The 18,508-nt window shown below is 38.0% G+C and overlaps 1 protein-coding gene across 1 annotated transcript in view; it reads right to left on the bottom strand.

The window, feature by feature from the left end:
* Nucleotides 1-18,090, bottom strand: part of itga4 (integrin alpha 4) — a 56,782-nt gene extending 38,692 nt beyond the window's left edge. Inside the window, exons 1-9 of the mRNA XM_079821407.1 lie at nucleotides 17,733-18,090; nucleotides 16,902-17,014; nucleotides 15,020-15,117; nucleotides 14,285-14,414; nucleotides 14,114-14,181; nucleotides 13,905-14,034; nucleotides 6,508-6,593; nucleotides 5,892-5,954; nucleotides 5,670-5,807 (exon numbers count right to left, since the gene is read on the bottom strand). Coding sequence (XP_079677533.1) covers nucleotides 5,670-5,807; nucleotides 5,892-5,954; nucleotides 6,508-6,593; nucleotides 13,905-14,034; nucleotides 14,114-14,181; nucleotides 14,285-14,414; nucleotides 15,020-15,117; nucleotides 16,902-17,014; nucleotides 17,733-17,932 — 1,026 coding nt within the window. The 5' untranslated portion in view covers nucleotides 17,933-18,090. The remainder of the gene's footprint in view (nucleotides 1-5,669; nucleotides 5,808-5,891; nucleotides 5,955-6,507; nucleotides 6,594-13,904; nucleotides 14,035-14,113; nucleotides 14,182-14,284; nucleotides 14,415-15,019; nucleotides 15,118-16,901; nucleotides 17,015-17,732) is intronic.
* Nucleotides 18,091-18,508: the final 418 nt, after the last annotated feature.

Here is an 18,508-nt window from a genome sequence, read left to right as displayed (position 1 = left end):
CTTTATTGGGAGCATTTATGCTGGGATGTGTAGGTTGTGAAGTGACACTTAACTTTAAACTATTTTAAATTTAAATGTGTTTTTAAAGGGGAAGCGCATCTTTAGCCTTAACCCTGGACTTGGTGCACCCTACATCTATAAGAAGCATGATATTAGCAAATTCACAATTATCAGTGCAAAAATCTGAAATTAGTCAAATCTGACATTTTTCTGTAATTTATTAGTATATTATTGTTTAGATTGTAATTCATCATAAATAAAGTCTCTCATCTTTGTCCACTACACCAGTGGTTTTCAAACCTGTCCTGGAGTACCACTAGCCCTGCATATTCCCTCATCCCTCATCTATGGCCCTGTCCCAAATGGCACCCTAAACCCTCACGGTCTTCCTCGGAGTCCGCACTTTCACGACATAACGCCGCTTTGACTGTCGGGAAAAAGTCTGCTGCGTAACCCGCACCAGTGCGAGCTCGGCAGAAGTGTGCATCGAGGGAGCATATCGACCTCAAAGGGGGCACTCGCGAGCACCTTTCTGAGACCTAAAATGACAAATGGGACACCCTGCGGTCTCGTGGACTTAACGGACACGCACACGCAGCGGCCATTGTAAGTCCACAAGACCAATAAGTGCACATAAAGTGTGTCATTTGGGACAGGGCCTAAGTATGTCTCTCTATATCTGACACACCCAATTCAGGTCTTGCAGTCTCTACTTATGAGCTCATGAGTTGAAACAGGTGTGATAGGCCATGTCCCAAATGGCACTGGTGCGGGTTATGCAGCAGACTTCTTCCCGGCAGTCAAAGCGGCATTACGTTGTGAAAGTGCGGACTCAGAGGAAGACCGTGAAGGTTTAGGGTGCCATTTGGGACAGGGCAAAAATGTGCAGGGCTGGTGGTACTCCAGGACAGGTTTGATAACCACTGCACTACACCAGTTTTACTGTTCATTTACAGAAATAAGCCTGTTGACCGAAACGTTTTTGTGCAAAGCATTATTTTTTTACTTGCAAACTACTGTTTGAGGTCTTAAGTATTGAGGAAAAACAATGCAGCAAATGGTCACAGTCAAGCAGTCATATGTGAAGTCATATGTCTTAAAAGCGTGGTGCTTTTTGGTGTATAGGGGGTTAATTTTTGACATTACGGGAAACAGGAAACCTGTTATATTGGTATGCCCTTGGCCGTTTACACAGAACAAATTAAGATAAGACAGCTCAAAATATGTAGATGTGTCCTTTTCTATGAAGGTAAATTGATGCCTTAAAGAATCGCAAGCGCAGGGTAAGATTTGTGAAAGTGTACATAAGATTGCAAGCGTAAATTAAATTTGCATGCGCAAGATAAGTTTTGTAAAGGTGTAAATTGCCTTTCAAGTGTAAGAAAAAAATATTTGCAGCCTTTTACTGTTATTCGTAAGTGTAATTCATGTATTGTGAAACTGCAGCTTCATGTTAACCTAAAATAAATATGATCTGTATTCTTCTGACATCCATTTTTCCGCGCTAAGACTTTTGACATGTTTCTTTCACTAAGATACGGCCAAAATCATTACACGACTGTGAACATCGATTTGCAAGCGAAAACATCAGAGTCAGGAACTGCAAAACAGATTGACCGTGTAAAACCAACCTTTGTGTAAAAAAAAATAAACTGTTGCAAATGTCTAAATGACTCGTTGTGTACGTAGGGAAAAAAAGTTCCCGAAAGAAACTGATTTGTACAGTTCCATCTTTCTTTTAGCTGCGCTTAAATCTACACTGTGTAACTTTTTTAGTTTATTCGGAGCTAAAAACACTTAGTTCTTTCAAAAATATGTGCTCATTAATGTATATTTACTTCTTTCAAGTAATAAAGTATTCTCGTAAGTTTATAATATGCCATTGAAAATACATACGGGTAATGGGTTCGAATGCGGGTCGCCATGTTGCCCCTCCATCTTGAAAGTACATCAGCCAAAGAGGGACATACCCTTGAATTCAAGCTTCGCCTTTCACATTTTAACACTCGATGGCACCGTTTCGAATGTGGACGAGGTCGAACTGGAAGCCATATTAATCTTGGACTAAATCGGCCACCGTAGGAGTTAAAACCAAATCGGAATTGAGAGGAAGAGAAACTAATATTCACTGGATGGTCATATACCTTTTAACCGCTAGATGGGGGAAATATCACACAGTGTAGCTTTAAAGTTTTGGCACGATTCTCTCACTCGCTTGAGTTTTGCAAGCACGAGGAGGAAGGCGGGTCCACCTTCTTCTGCAGCCAATCAAATGAGCTGCTTGCTGACTCTCGATTTACTGACTATCTGATTGGTTCAATAAACACCCAGACGCCAGAACACATCTTTATCTTCATTTGGCTAAGAATCGTTCTCGCTGCCGAAATTGTACTTTTAATGCACACATACATGTTAATAAATAAATAAACAAATAAATAAAGCACAGTTGCTTAATAAGCTGTGCACCGTTCAAGGCTGACTATATGTGTTCATCCTGAACTTTTTATTTTACCATTTATGACTCAAACATCTCCTGATGAGCATACTGACACCTTGTCCGCTCACAGTGGGTGCACCTATAAGCCTGTATCCTATTTTTCCTATTTTCTGGCGGGTAGGTTTTTCCCGCGCTGTCTGCGGATGTGACGTCACCACCGCTGCGAGAGCGAGCAGAAAATAAGAGCAGTTCTATTTTTTGGCCACAGGTGTCAGTCGTGAGTTTAAATTTCAGAAAAACGCATATAGCCCCTTTAACACTCATTTATATATTTTGAAATATCGTCCTGGTCGCACTAGTGATTCTGATTACTATAGTGTGACTGATCAAGCTATTATATGTAGCTAGTATGAATAACAAAATGCTTTCTCTGTGTCCAGATTTGACTGTAGGCTAATACAAAACTGATACTTCAAATCAATATAAAAACTAAACTTTGACAAAGAGTAGTCTTTCATACTATCTATCTATATCTATATCTATATATATGAACTAAATGAAAACTAACCCAGTAAACAGGGAATACACAGCCATGTTTATGTTTATGGGGATATACAGCCATCTAGAGGTTAAACGATTGTATTACAGATGATAAATGGTGCAAAATTTAGAGATGCCCTTAAAATACATGTTAAAGGAAAAATAATAATTTAATACTAACACTACTACTACTACTACTACTACTACTACTACTAATAATAATAATAATAATAATAATAATAATAATAATTCTGGAATCGCCCCTGATCAGTAAACAGGTGAAATTATGCATGCAGTAGTGCAGATACTATACTTTTAGCAGCATCAGGATAACAAACTAATATCATGGCATGATGATGATGATAAGGATACACTGAATATATTTCTTTCTTAACACACTAGCTCAGAATGCTGAGCCAAATGAAGATAAAGATGTGTTCTGGCATCTGGGTGTTTATTGAACCAATCAGATAAGGGTAAATCGAGAGTCAGCGAGCAGCTCATTTGATTGGCTACAGAAGAAGGTGGACCCGCCTTCCTCCTCACGCTTGCAAAACTCAGCCAGTGAGAGAATCGTGCCAAAACTTTATGCACAGCTAAAAGAAAGACGGAACTGTACAAATCGGTTTCTTTCGGGAACTTTTTTTCCCTACGTACCAGTGATGCGCGGGTTGATCCAAAATGAGCGGGTGCCCGCGGCCACCCGCGGTTACCCGCGGTTACGAGTCATCCAAAAATATTTTTAATGATATTCGGGTCACGGTCGGTCGGATCGTCAATAAATCCTTATTTACCTTTTGAATGTTGAGCGTTATTAACTTTTGAATAAATGCTGACGCGGGACAAAATGCCCGATTTCCCAAAACGTTGAACTGAGCAATGCCATTGTACCATTTTAATAGGCTACTTTTAAACGCATTTAAAGTCAGTTTTATGTATTTTCTGAGAGGGGGCGGGATTTTTGTTGGGAAAGTCGGGGGAGAGACGCACACTTCGATTAGACTGGATAAACACATGCAGCATCTTAATTGTTAAGAAAATTAAACGAAATAAATGAATAAATCAAGCCTGTATTACATAACACTTGACTAGGCTATATCATACAGCATTCAGAAAAATAACAGTTTGCGCTCCTAAGGGCTTTCACACTTTTCCAAATGTTTTCCAAATGTGGGCTGATGAATTCTTCAAGCCGGGTCGAAACATAAACATCGCGTTCATCAATAATATGCATCTGGAGCTGAAATGGAAAATGATGGGCCGCCGCAAGAACTTCCTGCTCTCGCTGCTGCACCTCTGAGCACACCACGTCAGGGCCTGAAACATTTTCTCAATGGCCCAATGAGCTACGATGAGCATTTACTACTTTTAAAAAATGCGGGTCAGGAAGCGGGTCGGGTACAATATTTTCTTCTTTTTTTTTTGCGGTCCGAGTTGCGGGCGGGTTAGTTGAAAACGTCGGTCGGGTGCGGGTTGTTTATACATTGACCCGCGCATCACTGCTACGTACACAACAAGTCATTTAGACATTTGCAACACTTTATTTTTTTTACACAAAGGTTGGTTTTACACGGTCAATATGTTTTGCAGTTCCTGACTCTGATGTTTTCGCTTGCAAATCGATGTTCACGGTCGTGCAATGATTTTTTCGGTATCTTAGCGAAAGAAACATGTCAAAAGTCTTAGCACGGAAAAATGGATGTCAGAAGAATACAGATCATATTTATTTTGCGTTATTATGAGGCTGCAGTTTCACAATACATAAATTACACTTACGAATAACAGTAAAATGCAGCAAATATTTTTTTCTTACACTTGAAAGGCAATGTACACCTTTACAAAACTTATCTTGCGCATGCAAATTTAATTTACGCTTGCAATCTTGTGTACACTTTCACAAATCTTACCCTGCGCTTGCGATTCTTTATGGCATCAATTTACCTTCATACTTTTCTCACATGCATTACAATGGAGCTCACAGACTGTTGAAATCCTTAAATGACAAATATAATTAAGAATATATGGGTGAATCTCATAAAACCTGAGGGAAAAAAACACATCCCAGTCATATTTTAGTCCAAAGAATAAAAAGAAAGAAAAAGAGGGGGGTGGGGAAATTAGAATTTCATAACGCTTTTTAAAAATTAAGCCGATATTTAAGACTATTACAATTATTATTTTCATTTAGGCACATTTTCTAATTAAAATGGCTAAACTAAATTCTATACTGAAAACATTTCTTCCTCAGTACTTTCGGTCTTTTTTTTTTATTCCAGTACAAATATCTAAACATTCTTAAAATCAAGATACAATTACTTGAGAAGCAAAATTACATATAAATCAAAATTAAGTGAATTTACACTCAAAATAAACATCTGCCAATATAAAGTTAGAAAAAAAAAAAGTATATATATTATAAACTTTTTTCCCTTTGAATTAAGTTTATTTTTCCTACCCCACTGGCAGATATTTTTTCTATTAAGCATAAAGTCACTTATAGTTGTGATCCTTTTTTCAGGAAACAAGACTTAATTTAGCTTTTCATGTAAATGTATCTTGATTTAAAAATTTGTAAATATTTGTACTGAAATATAAGACAAAAATACTGAGGACGAAAATATTTTTTGTAGTATTTGCTGTACTGCCCTTCATTTTTGGCTAATTTAAATATATTTACGCATCGCAGCCTCACCTCTCCCTGGTTTATGTAGACATGCACACGTCCCTCCTCCCTCACTGAGCTGAACATAGGAGCCCCCACCAACAGATCGGACAGTCCGTCTGCGTTCAGGTCGACAGCACATACACTAGCTCCATAATAAGAGCCGAGCTGTGAACAGGAACAAACATCACCATTGTGATAATTCAGCAGGAACATCCCCTTGGAACACTTAAAATTCTTGAAATTTCTTACCTTCTTGCCCTTGGTTACGTGAACAATTTTCAAAGTGTTGCCCTCAATCCTGAATATGTAGGCCTGGGGTAAAAAAAAACATGGGAGTATGGGAAATGGGAACTATAACAGCAGCCTAACAATGGATTTGTATAATCTATTTTGTATAGTTTTATCACAAATATACATGGTAGCTCCCTGATAACTCCTTTTCCAGTCTCAGTATCTTTGGTAAAATCATTAGACACCAGACCGCTACGCATACAACTCATAAACACTGCAAACTCATCACATCTGAAAATAAAAACCTACTTCCTCTCACGCACAGATGGAAGAAGAGTTTAGTTTAACCGATTTACCGTTCACAACTGCCACACAGAGCAGATGTCAGGAGGGTCTCATATCTAAAACCATTTTATACACAACCACCTGGAATTGTTGATATTCAGTATGGGGAATTCAGAATATTGTTATTAAGCTACAAAGTGTACAAGAGCATGCATGTCAAAATTGTTTCAGGGCTTTCCTTGCACGGTCAGTCTAACTAAACTGGAGAACTGCAACACTAAACTACTCCAAAACAATGGGTCTGTGCTAATAATCAGATGATGGTGATGGTGGTGGTCTTAACCCTTACTTTACCAGTCTGTTCATGCTGGGGAGCACCACCCACTATCTCAGTACTTTGAGGATCTAGAAAGTGTCCGGCACCAACAGCATAACCTGATGAGAAGAAAACCATACATGGTGGTAAAATATCCAACCTGGCCATTCAGAGTCTGCACAAACACTGTAAAAACTGTGAAAATAAATAAAATGGTAATATCTTGATCCAAAAAAATCATATTTGTGGCTTGAATAAAAACACATCATTTAGATATTACAATGCTTGTGATCCCTGGATACGGATTTTTAAAACATCATATTGCATTCACAAAAAGCATTTTCTAGCAGATGAAGTATAAATATATCAAACTTATATTCACTATAGTCATTTCTTTTCAGGCTTGGAAATTTAAATTCACTGATACCATGTTTTTTTCCATGACAGCAGTAACCCTGTACTAAGTGCGACTATAAGGTATTGTCAGGGCCGTAACCACCATAGACATTGAGGGGGACAAGTCCCCCCGAATAATTAGAAATGGCCAAATTGTCCCCCCCAATATTTGATATTCATGATGGTGTTCTGCTGTATTCCATTACACACCGCTCTGTTTGTTGCTAGGATGATAAAAGTAAAATGTTACATTTTTAGGTTGGTCTGCCTCAGCGGTCTAACGGTGCTCGTCACTGTCAGAATGAGTGAGATGGCCAATCAAATCAAAGAAGGCGAGGCTTACTGTTAGTGCTAATTCCAACGCGACACTTTTGTTGTAGCAGTGAAAGAGTGCGCTGTAAGATGTAAGTAGCTAAACATTTAATATTTGACAACTTTTTTACTATAAAAATATTCAGCGATAACAGTAATATCAAGTGATGCAAACTACTACAAATTACTGCGCAAAAAAACCCTAAATAACGACTTACATAGTGATGATGATTTCAAAACAAGGCATCATGAAGCTTCGAAGCGTTATGAATCAGCGAGTCGAATCAGCAGTTTGAATCGCCAAATTTCAGCAGTTTGGCGGTTTGACACGCGATCCGAATCATGATTCGGCTCACTGATTCATAACTCTTCGAAGCTTCATGATGCCTTGTTTTGAAATCGTCATCGCTATGTAAGTCGTTATTAAGGGTTTTTTTGCGAACAAAAACTATTCTCGCCGATTCATAAAGTTATTTTAGAACCACTGTAGTGAGATGGACTTTGTAACGACGTCTTTAGTACCTTTTAAGGGTCTTGAGAGTGTAAAGTGCCATTGTGCCAATGGAGGCCTTTCAGAGCCATCAGATTTCAACTAAAATATCTTCATTTCTGTTCCGAAGATGAACGGAGGTCTTATGGGTGTCGAACGACATGAGGGTAAGTAATTAATGACAGAATTTTCATTTTTGGGTGAACTAACCCTTTAACATCATGATTTTCTGTAATGCTGAAAAGCAAAAATAATGACTAAAATGAGGCATTGCTGAAATGTAAGTTTGTTTACAAAGCATGGACAGGTTGCCAAGAGATACACAGTGACACATTAGCCTAGTTACCATATTATATTTAGCAACAATTTGATGTTTTTGGATTGTGCAACAGTGTCTGTTTCCTGTTCACGCAGAAAATTGTCATGCCCCCTAACAGTTTCCTGCTACAAGTCTTAAGACACTGATGATCATAGGAGGATGTTTATCTTTCATTTTAAACATTTTATCAAAATTAGATAACTGTATCCCTTAACCCCCAAAAAATAACTTATTACACTTATTTCTTAGCAATTGTATACATAAATCATTATATATAAAGCAGCTGCCTATGTAGGCAGTGCACAGCAAGCCAACTTACTAGGTTTTGAAAGCAGAATTGAACTGAGAAATTAATTGTGATATAAGAATATCCTGTAAGTTTCAGAGCTGAAAACGTCCTTGTTAGTCAAATAAAAGCTTTTATTGACACCAGGCCCAGAAAACAAGAGATCTCAGAATATGTCGAGCACTGACGAAATAGGATGCAGAAGCGCCGCCTCAAGCCCGCCCACCGACTCGTGGAGCTAAACGGGTCACGCTACAGAACCATAAACATGCCGGTTCCAGCTCACGTGCGTAAGACATTGCGTGTTTGTTCGCTTCATTTCACCGCGGAATCGATTGTAAACAAGATACAGGTCGAGACTGGATTTGCAGACATATTGAGATTAAAACACAATGCCGATCATTCTATATTGGATCCGACAGGAACGGTGCAACACACACTTATGCCTGGCTCACACTACAGGAGTTTTAAAATCCTATCCGATTGTAAAATCTGGTTGCAGCACACACTTCAGGAGAATCTTTGCAGATTTTCTTCTCTCAGATCTTAAACATGCTCACACTACAAGATTTGAAATTCGTGAAGCATCACACACTACAAAATGTTATTAAGATTATCGTGCCAGAGGAAGCGCGTCACGTGATCTACGCAGCAGATCGGAATCGGGGAAAATGGATACTGTAAACCGAAAACTTGCTCTATCAATAATGATCGCTTGTTGTGAAAAAAAAAACAAAAGCGTAAGAATAAACGAGTGTGGATGAGAAAATGGTTGGGGAGACGGGATCAACATGGTGTGGCGAGGTGGACGAGCGAGAGACATGGGAGGAGCGAGCGAGATCGGTGTGTGTGATTGAGAATGAACGTCACCTGCGAGGCACACCGGTCTCGAGTCCTCTCATGAGGGAGCACGGAGACATAAAAGGACGAGCGACTCAAATAAAATACAACATAAAGTCCAGGCCTGGTCCTCTCTCGTCCTTTATTTGAGTCGCTCGTCCTTTTATGTCTCCGTGCTCCCTCATGAGAGGACTCGAGACCGGTGTGCCTCGCAGGTGACGTTCATTCTCAATCACGCACACCGATCTCGCTCGCTCCTCCCATGTCTCTCGCTCGTCCACCTCGCCACACATGGACTGTCAGTTCTTCAGCGAGAAATGGAGGTCAAATTTACCTTATATTACTATCATAAGCCCTAGTATTCGCACAGGATTAGTATTATCTGGGGACCTCGTGTGATTTAGAAATTACTTGTGGCGAATTCGCACGGGATAAGCAAAGCCTGTGATTTTACTCGAATTTACTGACTTATCTCCCGGATATGATGTCAAGACTTAATGTTTTTTTCATTATAGATATAGCTGTATGAAATTATAAACAGTCGTATCAATATCATTTTGATTGTTTTATAGTAATAAAAATAATAATTTAGTTAAGTTAGAGAACAGACGCTACAATTAAAAACTGAACTGAGCAATATAATATATACGGCGGAAGATTCAGTTTCAAACCTAAATGTAAAAGCGCCCATTTAAGCGAGTTTGTCATTGTCATTTTCTGTTTTTGTGTTTTTCATTAAGAATATTAAACACACCATTCAAGCAATTTACTCCCAAATTGATGCTCATTCTAAAGTGAAAGTATAATCCGCGCGGCCGCACGGGAATTCATAACGGTGCGCATTTTATGCAGCCTAGTGCCATTCTTCGTTAAAGATAAAGATAAAAATGCACACAGGAAACAAAAACCTTGCAAAAATGATATACGATCCGCCTAAACCCGGCCAAATCACAGAGATGCCGATTCGCACGGGACTAATATTATCACAGGGCCTTGGTGTTTGGCGAAATATGGTAGGTCATTTGCGGGGGAATATTTACTTTACATATTACAGACATGGCCGATTCGGACGGGATTAAGATCACAGACATTCTCTGCAATTAATACAAATCACCAGATGTCCCCAGATAATAGCCTACTAATCCCGTGCGAATAGGGCTATAGTGTGCTAGAATGTTTACCGTTATAATATTGCCTGCCTAGTTCAAAAGCGACAGTGTCACCTTTTACAGTGTAGATTTGTGCTGTAATATGAAAATACAATTGGTGCTAGTATAGTAGGCTATGTATTATGAAATGTGTCTACTTATAAGAAACAATGGTTTGCAGCTTTCTCTCTCTCACACACAGAGCACGCGCACACATAGACACACACAGCGCGCGCGTAGACTTGTTTCCTATTGGTTATTGTGACAGTACTGACGTTATTACAATCTTGCTCATCCCGATAAATATCAAACATGTTTGATATGATCGGGGCGAGCCCGATTTGTGTGAGAGCAGATCGGGAGGGGCAAGATTTTATCTGTGAACGTCTCACATTACCAGATAATCTGCGCCGAACATCGGAACCGATCGAGGTCGTGGGCAAGATTATTTCTCAGAATCTCGGGAGGGGAAAATCGGCCATAAATCGGCCTAAAACTCCTGTAGTGTGAGCCAGGCATTATGTGAGTAAAACATGTTTTTTTATATGTGTTAGTATTGTATTGTTACAGATCGGTTGATATCTATTGATTACATAACTTAGCACGCTGTCACAGGCTGGAGAAGGTGTTATTGGTTCATTCGTGATCAGACTCGGGCTTGTAACGCCAGTGCTCGCAAAGGCCAACATCAGACGGGCTTTTCAGACAGACTACCAAAACGTATCACCGGCCTGCCGACGGTGACGATCGTAAATAGTGAAATAACATTCCTTTCTTGTGCGCATACGTGTGCGTGTGTGTAAAATTTGCGGTTAAATTCACTGATCGGCCTGGCCAATTAATACAAAAATAATATTCCAATCAATTGCGGGTGGATGAGAGAGGAATCATTGTGTTTGTTAGATAAAGATATTTTGAAAGCGTCTTGTGAGCCCAGACGCTTTCAAAACAATTCCCACATGTACTGACGGGGGAGCTGAAGGTCATTAACCCCCTCGAGTCGGCGGTCGCGCCGGCGCGATTGGCTCTCTTGTTTTCTTATCAAAGAGACTCAAATAACTCTGTCGTTTTTTATCATTCATGCAAGTGTTATACACCATTATATTCTGTTAAGTTTCTTTTTTTGTGTACAGTCACAATAAAAACAAATTGTTGTGCTTTTTGCAAAGTAAGGGAAACAAACATGATTCGCAATCTTCAGCCTCTCTCTCTCAATGATGTCTAATCTGATTCTCTTCAGAAAATGACCTCTAGCTTAGTGAGAACTTGACCCAGAAACATGAGACAAATGTCTAAAGAAACGTTGAAATGGCAGGTTTTAAATCATGTAAACCAAAACGAAAACAAATATTCTGTGTTTATGTAATCTGTGTGAAAAGTGGGAGACATCAGTCAACTCATTACTGCCTCATTACCCGCTAATGTGGCCACGCCCACAGACCGCGCGCTCATTCAGATTCAAAAACAGGCAATCCATGCGTCGACGCCCACACACACACATCGACTCATGCAACACAACTAGTGCAGTTATGGTTCAGATACATCGCTTTGAGTAATAATCCTGGAATAATTCTCCTCACGGAAAGCTGATTCTGTAAGGTAGGCTAAGTTTAAAAGGCTCAGTTAGCATCTGTGAATATTAAACGCAAAAAGATTGTTTAATTATAAATCCTGATGCAACATGACACAAGACTGTTTAGATAAGATTTATTTGGCCTGTTTTCGTTTTGTATAAATTGTATCTTAATTTTAATCAATGTTTTTAATATAGTTGCTTCTTATTTTATAGTCAATATAACAGACAATAGCCTTAGCGCTGCATTGCACGCTCTCATAAATGAACTTTAGATGGAAATGATATTATTAATTGCCTTTTTACAGTGAATTTCGTTTTGTATAAATTGTATCTTAATTTTAATAAATGTTTTTAAAACAAATTTTGCTTCATATTGATGTTTAAATATTATACCCTATGTTGTTGTTTTTTTTTAGAAAGTTAATTGCTTTCTTTAAACTGAATTTAGTTTTGTATAAATTGTATCTTAATATTAATCAAAGTTTTTAAAACGAATTTTGCTTCATATTGATGTTTAAATATTATACCCTATGTTGTTGTTGTTGTTGTTGTTTTTTTAGAAAGTTAATTGCTTTCTTTAAACTGAATTTCATTTTGTATAAATTGTATCTTAATTTTAATCAATGTTTTTAATATATTTTATATAATATAACAGACTGGTATAATACATATTTTAGTATATTTGATACCAATATAGCAGACAATAGCCTTAGCGCTGGCTCATGCATTTCACGTGTTTCTGACTGAAGCTCGAAATTATATTTGAGTATTTTGTGTATTTGATCGTTTACAAATGATTCAGAAAATATTTGCCATTGAAATGACTGGGAAAAAGTGTCCCAATCAACCTAAAGTCACCAGATACTATTTGAAATCATAATTGCGTTGCATTATGTTGTTTTAAATCCCAAATATTTTACTTATAACATTCATCATTACCAAGTGTCACAATATTACTGGGTTTTTTTTAGCTCTTCTTTCAAAAACATTTCTGATTGAAATCTTGTTTCTTTTTTGGCAGATAATTTAGCTTGCTTTAAGTAAAAACTTTAAGTAAAAAACATTTAGATTTTCCCCAAAAAAACTTTCTTTTTTTTTTACTGTTACTGTACGTATCTAGTAAACCTAAAATCTAGTAGGCCTACCTAAAGCTCATTTATAATGCAGCTCATTATTATGCAGGTCTTTGTTTCTCAGGAGCGATCACATTATTATTCATGGAACGTTCACGCCTACTCGCATAAGGCCTGAGTAAAGAAAAAGTGTTTTACAAAATGTAAATTAATCTATTGTTTTATGTGAATGAGTAGGCTCAATGATTCTCACATCAGAGCAAAAACTCTAAACAAAAACACCCAATAATCAAAGGGCTTGTGAACACATATCTATTGTGTGTTTTGACGCCTTCATTTTAAAACAATTTTTTTAGTTGTTTCAAAAATTATGCATAAACATTATTCTCTCAAAAATACAAGCATGTACATACATGTTGCTCACATATTATGGTAGCCCAGTTTGTGCTGAAAACAGTGTAATTACACTTTTGCCATTAATGTGTTTATAAGCAACTGAAAAATGCACAAATGTCAGAGCATGTCAAAACTTCTGAAGGGCCCCAAAACAGCTCAGACTCATAGGGGTTAAATATGCAAATCTTATCCAATCCTAGCCGTGGGCATTTACTTCCAAGGCTTCAGTGCGGCACGCCCATCAAAACCAAGCTTTTTTCAGAGAGCCTCAAAACCAAGGCAGAAAATAGCCTATTACTTATTCATTATGATGTTTTTGAATGTAAAAACCACACGAACGTCATAAGTTGACCTCAGACAACAGTATAAAAAAATGTAAAAAGCCAGTTCATGACCCCTTTAAGGAACCTCCCTAGCCATTATAAATGACCAATGTGAGCTTGTTGCAATGCGTTCTGGGATGACCTTCTCCGTGAAAGATACAGGAGGCAGCACAATTAAGTTGCCTACAGTCCTTTGTATGTATGATGCCTCATAATGTTGCCTACTAAGATTTGCAAAAAATCAAATAACATTAGCAGCTTGTGAACTCACCTAAATAACTTCCATAGAGAACTGCACTGTCATCATCCACATAAGCAGCTGATATGTTGCTTGTGGTGTTGACGACAATAACGGATCCTGTCCAGTATGAGGTTCCAGGAGCTCCCATGACCATCAGGTCCTACAAACACAACACATCATTACCAAATCAACTGAATTCAATCACAGCTCGATCAAAATTCCATAGAAGCTCTGAATACCTCTGTGAATAAGTTTGATATTCCTGCTTGGCATGATCCATAGCCGTCACCAAACTTCCTTTGATGGTCTAAAGAGAGAAAGAAACCCTTCAGAAAATTGGTGCACACTTGACAAAATGGTGCTATAAAGTAATTATGCTGGGTTTGAACCTGTGAACCACAATACAATACCTTTATAGCAGGGGATAATACGGCTGACGTGTTTCAAGTCTGGGCTGAATCTGAAGCAAATACCATGCGGCAGCTTGTTCTGATTGTCTTTACTAGAGTAGAAGATATTCTTCCACCGATGTCCACATGCCTAGAATTTAAACCAGCATAGAGTTACTCATCATACATGTTCCATGTGGCCCACCAATAATTGTATTGTTCGCTCCAAAACAATCATAATTTATAGGGATGCACCGATATGACAATTTTGGCCGAGACCGAAAACCGATAACCAATATATATTGACAGATAAATATAAAGCCACATTTTTATATTGTTTTTGAGAGCCTGATTACAAAAACATACTTTTATGTCGCCTATATGTGCAGCACATGTTGCACTTAACTGTTCCTTCTTTTAAGTGATACCAATCAATTTGCAATTCAAGTGCAAACAGTGCGCATCTGAAGTGTCTCAGCGAAAGGGAATAATCCATTATTTATCTGCTTTAATATATCGGCCAAATTTTCTAATCTGGCCGATAACGATAACATTAAAAATGAACATATATCGGCTGATACCGATATGGTTGGCGATATATTGTGCATCCCTAATAATTTAGTTTTTTTTTTTTTAAATGAACATTTTCCACCTTCTCTCTGAACCTTAGAAGCAAAAATGAATAATCATAGTTATGCATTTACTCAAAAGGTAGCTCAATTAAGAATGTATGCTTTGACAGACTAAAAGACATACCAAAACATGGCCTTTTGAGTGCTGCCGGGACAGGCTTACACCCAGCCACTGGTTATCATTCTCTGCCAAACAGTGTCTTCCACAGCCCTTTACATCTCCTGAAATCATTCAGTGAAATGTGCACAAATGAATACACCATCAATCAAGAGTCTTAACCGTTTACTTTGAGGAAATGGTGCAAAATGTTAGACATGCAGACAAAATGCACAGCTCACACCTCTGGCTCACTTACTGAGCAACACAGGATGAGAAGCTTGTGGTGAGATGTAAAACACAAGGCGAAAGTATCTCTGAAAGTATCATGTTGTAATGTAAAAGTTCAAAAACGGTGCTTTTCTGAGACATGGCGTCAAGTGAGTAGGAGATAAAGCATCAGCTATGCCCTTTTGAACTCTTGTTATTACAAACCATATTAAAGTGTTAATTCTACCATTGAGGCCCATTCACACCAAGGACGGTAACGATAAAGCTATAGCTCTAAAAATCATTCTATATGTGAAAGAAGATTCTATATATAAAATAATTCTATATAAAAAAGATTCTATATGTAAAGGAATAGCAGAGTCCATACCACAACAGTAACAATAACGGCACAGAGGAACAATATTACTGGAATCACAATTTTTTTCAAACTGATGAACGATAAAAACATTGATAGCCAATCAGAATCAATCCTATTTAGCAACTAGATCTTGGAATCTTTTTCAGGAAAATGTGAGTGGTTGACATTTGAGGAAAATGTGGGTTGCACACAAAACTTCACAATGTGGTCTTGTAGATGGTTTCCAGGGTATTGCATGTGGTTGATATTTTGAGTGTTTCAGCCTGTGGTTGCTAGGTGGTTGCATACTGGCACAAGTGAAATGAGCCAAATCTTGTCCCTAAATATGGCTCTCAGTGCAAGTCTATATATATTTTTATATATTTAGCCATTTTATCATTTGTCAGGGGAAACTCATAAGCTTAGAAAAGTAATAGCACACGGCTCATCAATAAACCGATTCATGTAAAAAAGCTACATTTTATGGCTAAGGGTTGTTCATACTTCAAGTATGAGCAATAAAAATAGTGATACTCGCCTTAGCAAATGCCACTAATAATGAAACCTTTTCAGGCACATCAACTGCACGCAGTTATGAAACTTGGTTGCACTCCAGCCCAGCACGGCTTGGAAATAATTTGTTTAATGACATTTTATTTGCGTGCTATATATATCCCGTAGCTTGACCTACAAAGAAGACTATCCCCCATCCCTTGTTTCGGGCAGGGAGTATAAGCATCCTCTTCCTGACAGGAGGAAACTCTCCACAGTCTGGCTGACCCCGCATGGGAAATTCATTCACAGGACGTTTTCACAGCCAGGGGTCTAGAAAGCACACGAGTTCAGTCAGAGCGAATTCAGAAGTGTGAAGTCTAAACGGTATAACGTGGTCAATTGGAAATGCTCAACTGTTTAGAGTTAGTCTACGGCAAACAGAAGGACAAAGAAACCCACATGAGCACTGTTACACTAAGTAAAATGTTTAAAAGATTGGTATTTGAAGTACATTCAACTATAAAATGTCATTACATTATTTATTTATTGTCTGAGACCACAAGTGGAAGTGCTTATATTGTGCATGTTTTAATTATATTATGAGTATACTAATATCAGTGAAAAGTTCAATTTCAGAATGTCTGGTTTTGTTATAAACCTGATAATCATGTTTTCCAGCATGATTCAGAATGAGAATCTTGTGCTTCAATTGAAAAAACGTTATTCCGGGTTTAAATTAAATTGTTAAGCTTTGGTGAACTTTTGGACTCTACATCAACTTCAAAAAGAACCTCTGCCGTTCAGAAAAAGACAAAAACGTTTGACAGTAAGAGAGGGAAGACCTACCAACATGGAGCTGCTCACATTGGGAGTTCAGCACACTGCAGTTGTAGATGGCTCCAGGATTTTTGGTTTGAGGATAAAAGCTGGAATCAGCCACAGGCGCTCCAGCTAACAGCCTTAACAATAAATATGACAATAAATACAATCTACCATTTGTAGCTTGGTAGTTTAAGCATAAAGTGTCTTTTGTGACCCTTGGTAATCAAGATTTTAGAAGAAATGATTCATTATAAATCTCCCTGCAGTGTGACAAACGAATGTAAGTGCAAATATTTCATATAAACTCTGAATTATTAATTGGTCATAAAAGCAGAGCGCACAATAATCACACAGAATTAGAATTCTGCAAACATGAATTCAGGGTCAGAAATTAACCAGGGCTCGGGACAAAAGAAACTTTCACAGATATGCTCAAGTGAGATATACAGTTATTTTGCAACATTTGATACATTTCACAATATTCCACAAGGAATAGCTTGGTTAGCATTTCAGAATGACTTTGAATAAAAACTATCAATGTGAAGAACCACTCTCAACAACTTATGAAACAGTGATTGAAAAATGCTGTGTCAGTCGTAGACAATGACTGGACAAATGTATTAAATACATGCTAGCCAAAGTTTAATGTTGATTGTAAAGGTGATTTCCCATAACTATTCACTATTTACTTGATTCAACTTAAGTATTTGACATTACATTAAAAACATACTAGCAAAATTCCTCATAAATGTATAAAATGAACCTGAAAATCAATATCAGGGACAAATATTCATTTCTCAAACTGGCTCACTCACCCCTGACTTAAAACTTCTCATGCATGTTTAAATCACTTACCATGTGTCCTCAGCATGCTGGTGGAGCAGAACCGAGTATCCGAAAAATGATCCATTGGGTCCATTAAAAACTAAAGGATGCTCCACATCCAAGTTGTAGCAGTCACACAGATTCAACAGGTACCACAGGGTCCAAACTACAGATCTCCACCTCAGCAAATCTCTAGTGAGTTGTGATAAAATCATCTCGACATCAGCCATAGCACCACACACAGAATACAGAGGAGCCTTAAAACAAAAGTGCAAAGAGTTCGAATAAACTTTTTGTTAATACATCAGGAAGTTGTCATTGTAGTTGTGAGCTCGCGATGTGCGCTCTCCTGTTGCGCTCCCTCATCTCATCTGCTCGAGCGCGCCTCGCGTTTCATGACGTCACGCCGCTCTGAGTAAAGGGAAGCCTTTGAAGTGAGAGCGGGCGCACCGCAGGGGCGTGACCGCGCTGAGAGCGCCGGACAGCGGACACTTCTTGACGCGCTAGAACGGTCTCCAGACACTGGATAAAGGAAATGATGAAGAACACATGTATTAACCGTCATATTTTCTGTTTGATGCCCCAAACCTCGAATACCTCAAAAAAAAGTATAACTTTTGTAGTATTGGAGAACTGATGAAACACGATGTAACTTGACTAGATTTTATTACATGGAATTTTACTTAGGCTATTTAATGTATTGTATTAATCTAATTCATAAACAAATACAACAATTAAGCAATCAAACATTCTTATATTAGCCAATATATGTGAAATTACATTGCCTAAATTAACAAATGTTATTC

The sequence above is a fragment of the Gobio gobio genome (assembly GCF_949357685.1).
Source record: "Gobio gobio genome assembly, chromosome: 7".
Taxonomy (NCBI): Eukaryota; Metazoa; Chordata; class Actinopteri; order Cypriniformes; family Gobionidae; genus Gobio; species Gobio gobio.
This window is presented reverse-complemented; position numbering and strand designations above follow the sequence as displayed.